At 49.9% G+C, this 4,920-nt stretch overlaps 1 protein-coding gene across 3 annotated transcripts; it reads right to left on the bottom strand.

Annotated features, from left to right (window-relative positions):
• Positions 1 to 618: 618 nt before the first annotated feature.
• Positions 619 to 4,675, bottom strand: LOC123182655 (mitogen-activated protein kinase kinase kinase 10). Of its 3 annotated transcripts, none has more exons than XM_044595303.1 (4): positions 4,340 to 4,675; positions 2,337 to 3,648; positions 1,128 to 1,583; positions 619 to 994 (listed from the first exon to the last, which is right to left on the bottom strand). In XM_044595303.1, the coding sequence occupies exons 2-4, from the start codon at positions 3,396 to 3,398 to the stop codon at positions 716 to 718; spliced, it is 1,797 nt and encodes a 598-aa protein (XP_044451238.1). In that variant the 5' UTR covers positions 3,399 to 3,648; positions 4,340 to 4,675; the 3' UTR covers positions 619 to 715. The 3 variants fall into 3 exon arrangements, with proteins under 3 accessions (XP_044451238.1, XP_044451237.1, XP_044451236.1); XM_044595302.1 differs by having other exon boundaries at positions 4,142 to 4,660; XM_044595301.1 differs by lacking the exon at positions 4,340 to 4,675 and adding an exon at positions 3,754 to 4,135.
• Between the last annotated feature and the right edge of the window lie 245 nt (positions 4,676 to 4,920).

Here is a 4,920-nt window from a genome sequence, read left to right as displayed (position 1 = left end):
TTTGTCTCGCCGACGCTCCGACACTGGTGAGAAGGGCAAAAGAGTGGCACGGGAACAAGAGCGGATCTAGTGGGGGTGTCAAGACTCATGGGTGCCATGGTGGCACCCCCTCTAAAATTGCAAGATAACCTGCACTATGTACTTAACACCACTGATCTAGCAGTTTAGTGCTATTTTCTGACTTTTTGTTACAACTATGGCGATTTTTAACCAATTTATACTATTTATAGTGTCATTTTCATAAATTTTGAATTGATATGCAGAAATTATGTTCATTATACACGATATATGTAAACCGTGGCACCCCGGCGTTAAGATTCTAGGTCCACTACTGCACCTACAAGTGTTTCCACGAACTGACGGGAACCTTAGTATACGAGCCTTCTTGTCGTCAAACTTACTTAATTATAAGATTTTTTGTAAGAGTTTATTTATAGCATATAACCCTTTTCTCCTGTATTGTGATTTCAGCATATAATAATAGATGGCAGAAGTCAAGTTTTAGCTGATACTACCATACAATCAAGATTTCGTCTATTCTTCCGAGATGGTTTTTCTTCTAAAACAGAGTCCAGAAAATATTTATTGTGATCTATAATGTAAAGAAAAAGAAAGGTGTGTCTCGTGTAGTTTGTTTTTATATACAACGAAAAATTGATTTACAGAGTTGTGATCTACTCCACATAACACGTTCTGGGAGGAAGAGGGCACACAATCACAGCAGCTTCGGCGGCGGGGGCCCTGAGAAATCCGGTGGGCTATATGAGAGCTTTAGGATCCAGTTGGCAAGCCTGTTCTTGTTTTGCTCCTGAGCTGCTTCCTGGCAGCTGGTCTTCTCAATGGTTCCATCTCTATCAAGAGTCGCCTTGAGATTTTCAAGGGTTTTAACTATCTGAGTAAACTCAGGCCTCTTCTCAGGTTGAGCGGACCAGCATTGCTCCATCAATTGTTGCAATGGTGTCGGGCAGCTCGAAGGAACAACTGGTCTCAAGTTCTGAAATTAGAATTTCGTTAACAAGCAGTTCATGTGCAGAATTGTGAAGAGAGTAAACTGATTGTTTCTTTGGGAAATTTCCTCACTGCGGCGGAAACAAATTGGAAGATAAGTGAATTAGAAGGGCGAATACCTTATTAACAACTGCATAGGCTGCTTGGAGCGGAGTCATCTCTTCATAAGGGATCGAACCACTAACCAGTTCCCACAAGACGAGCCCAAAACTATAAACATCGACTTTCGGACCATATGGCTTGCGCTTACACATCTCCGGCGCCATCCATCTGTATGTGCCTGGGTCATCTTCCATGGTGTTGCAGTAAACGTCTTCAAAAGCTACTCCAAAATCAACGACCTTTGCGCAACATTCTGCGTCGAATAGAATGTTCTCAGGCTTCACGTCGCGGTGGATTACCCCTTGCGAATGAACGTATTCCAAACCACGTGAAATGTCCAGGGCAACGGAGATGATCTTCTCCAAAGGAAGTTGCTTGCCCTCCAGCTTGCGCAGATAAGCTCTCAAAGAGCCCCCAGGCAGGAACTCAGTGATGACACAGAAGACAGGTGCAGAGCTACATGCCCCAACCAGCTGCACAAAATATTGTGAATGGATTAAACATAACTCTTTGTTACAGTATGTGATGAAATCTAGAGTGCCAACATGATAAAATGTAGCTACAGTCCAATAATACTGTCTTTCTTATGCTACCAGTGCTGTTTTAAATAAAAAACTGATACAAATACAGCTGCGGTGGCCCAGGTAGTCTAATATCAAGCGAATAAAATCATTTTTCTTATTATTTTTAGTGAAACAGGCTATGAGCTTGACAACTATGACGCATTGATTACACTGATGGTACGGGAGCAGTTAGTAGATAGTTATGTCCAAGTCAAAGACATTGATTAGTATCCTACTTGTGTACTTGTCATCTCCAGGGGAAGATATTTCTTCTTTTTTTTAGTGGCAGGGGGGGAAGATACTTGGCATTGCAGTGAGCATATTCCTTGTATATGTCATTAGGGAGAAATACCCTGGATTATCTACTGTCAGCAAAGTCATGCTTGCAGAAACACTACTAAAAGAAATACAAGAAATACAAAGTTGAGGCCCTACAGAAGATAATGCGTGTTGCAGCTTTCAATGATTTGAGCTGTGCTGCATACTGACTCAACAACGCAAAATACCCAAATTCAAGTATGGGCAGTTCCATGAATACATAGAAAAGCAAAATGACATAGTGGTTACTGCACTGTTTTCTAATGAAGAAATAAATGCTACTCACGGGCAATGGATAGCTAGAAAACATCAAAAGAAAACTTATATGGAAATTCATTTCATTACCTCAATGACATTACGATGCTGGAGCCTAGCCAAAATGGTAACTTCGACAGTGAACTGCTTCTCAAGCCGAGCAGCCAATTCCGGATCTTCACCATCATCAGGTAGCCTGATAAACTTGACAGCAACAGGCTGCTCCTTGTAGATTCCGTGGAACAGACGACTATACGCTCCTGATGCAAATCTGTGGCCAATGAGTAGCTGTGAGCGGTCGACCGTCCATTTCTCAAGTACATCCAGCGCAGCGACCTTTGCAACTCTAGCTTCGGAGTTCCTTGGCCAGGAAGAGGCCCTTTTAGTTACCAATTTGCTTGCTGCTCTTGTCGAAGAGAACGCGAAAGGGGGACTATCATCCAGCAACCGAACAGAGCTAGATTTCCTTTGCCGCTGTGGAGAGGAGAACCTCTTACTGGCAGCTTTCGCCTCCCTGAAAACGTCAGAGATGACGCGTGTCGGGATGGGGGATTTCGCTCTTTTCTTCGGCTTTGATCCATCTCCAGCGACCTTGAATGATACACTCCGTGGATTGGAATCGCCGGCTAGCCCTGCATCCTTGGCAAAGTAAGGACCTGGGCTAGAGCACACCCTCTGCAACCTCAAGCTTTGCTCCTCCGAGTGGAAAGAGAACTCCAGCGTGTTGCCTGAGCTTCCATCATTCAAACCCCGGACAATACGCCGATTAGGAATATCCAGTGATTTCAAGCTCAGACCGTTTCCCTTCGGTCCAACCTCGCGCCGATCTTGCATCATCGACGTTTCTTTCAGTGAGCCATCACCAACAGCACCATGCTGTTTCAGCTGAACATCTGAAAACACAACATCTTTCGGCTTGCGGTCTGCCTGGCCAGCCGCCGATTTTGCCCTGGGAATCGCCGGCCTCGCCGGGTTTGAGACCGCCCCTTTGGCCCTCGGCTGCAGGCTCTTGAGCTCTGAATCAAAATCTTTCTGTATGGACACGGCGCGGCGGCTGAACTGCTCGTCGAAGGAGCACCTGCCGGAGCTAGACCTGACGATGGAGTGCGAGAACTTGGTGCGCCGCACCCACGAGTACTCGTCCTCGTCCATCTCCTCCGCGAAATCTCAAGCAAACCAGATCCGAGAACACCGTAGGGCGGCCACGAAGTTGCAAGCAAGAACTGGATCAGAGAACTCGGGGAATCTGGGAACCTGACGCTAGAAGAGGATCTGCATTTGATCCCTCCCCGCCGGCGCTGAGACCCCGGAGCGCGTGCTGCTCCATCGCGGTCGACTCCGGCGCGCCATTCCACCAGATTCAACCGCCAATCGCCTCCTCCTCGTCGGCGTTAGCCCGAACCTGAATCAGTTTGTTGGATTGAAACGCTCAGAAACAAAACAGCAAATCAAATCAAGAAGAATGAGAAAAATCTGCCCTTGTGCGTATCGGGGGCGGGGGCACTACCAGATTCCTAGTGCGTATCGGGGGCGGGGGGCACCACGGAATCAACCAATCAATCTACCGAACGAGGGCGGGAGAGAAGGCGGGCCAACCGGTCGGTTCGGGAAAGGCCGGGGCATGGGCCGAACAGTTGGCCGTACGTGCGTGGGTGAATGAGGGGAGCGCGGCGGCGGACCGAGACACACCGCTCGCTCGCTCACAGGGTGGGAAGGAAAGGGGAGGGAAAGCGACGAGATGCGTCGCCCCGAAGCAGACGGTGGCGAGTGGAGTAGGAGTAGCAGTATTGTTTTTGTGGCGGGATTCAAAGGCCGTCGGTCTCACGCCTCTTTCTCCGCCGTCGTCCCCTCCCGTGACGCCATGGGAGGACGCGCGCGCCCAGATCGAATCTTACCCGGCGAAAGGGAATGGAATGAAACAGCCGCCGGAGGCAGCGGATTGGCGGAGCCGCCGGTCGGGCCGAATCGGGATCACGCGGAGCGGAGGAAAAGCGGGGCAAAAAGTGGGGGGAAGAATGTTAAGAGGGTCGCACGGGAAAGGCGATGCCCGCGTGTGCGCGGCGAAGAGCTGGAGGAGAAGGACGAGCGCGTACCGTATGCAGAGGAGACAGGAGAGGAGCTTCTACGCCTCCGTCGCCGTGGTCGCTGCGGGTGCGGGGAAGGCGCGCCTCGCCGTCCGTCCTCGCTCGGCGGTCGTCAGTGTCGGGAGTTGCTCTGGTCTGGATGTGGCCGGGAAGGTAGACAAGTACGTAGTACGAGAGGGTACACTTGGAAACTGTACTGTGCGGAGGGGCCTCCTCTACGACCGCGACGAGGAGGAGGACGACGACGGGCGGCGTGAGTGGGAGGTCGTCTACTGGGGCTACATAAAATTGAAAAGTTTACTCCCACTCGACACAATTATTTGAGGCGGGCTTTGTTCGCTTGCGGAGGAAAATGGTGCTGGCTGATCCATCGGGGTTCCTTTTCTTTTCTTTTGTGGAGTGATGGATGGATGGATGGTGGCTCATCGGAGTTGGGTTGGGTGGGGGGTGATGTGGCGTGCGTGGTGTTGGTTCTTCTTTTCCTTCCTCCTGTCGCGTCCCCGTTGAGTGAGTGAGTTGTTGTTACGTGGACGTCGGCGAGCGTGGACTGGGGTGGGTGTCTGATTGCTGATTGGCATGGCATGGGGCCC

The sequence above is a fragment of the Triticum aestivum genome, chromosome 1D, assembly GCF_018294505.1.
Source record: "Triticum aestivum cultivar Chinese Spring chromosome 1D, IWGSC CS RefSeq v2.1, whole genome shotgun sequence".
NCBI lineage: Eukaryota > Viridiplantae > Streptophyta > Magnoliopsida > Poales > Poaceae > Triticum > Triticum aestivum.
The sequence above is the reverse complement of the archived record's forward strand: the minus strand, read 5'-3'. Positions and strand labels throughout refer to the sequence as shown.

What these genes read in the sequence shown, in the direction of transcription:
- LOC123182655 (XM_044595303.1), bottom strand. Translation starts at nt 3,398, where the DNA reads ATGGACGAGGACGAGTACTCGTGGGTGCGGCGCACCAAGTTCTCGCAC. An exon ending in AGCATCGTAATGTCATTGAG is followed by an intron (nt 1,584 to 2,336) that starts GTAATGAAATGA and finishes TATTTTGTGCAG; the next exon opens with CTGGTTGGGGCATGTAGCTC. An exon ending in CCTATGCAGTTGTTAATAAG is followed by an intron (nt 995 to 1,127) that starts GTATTCGCCCTT and finishes TTCTAATTTCAG; the next exon opens with AACTTGAGACCAGTTGTTCC.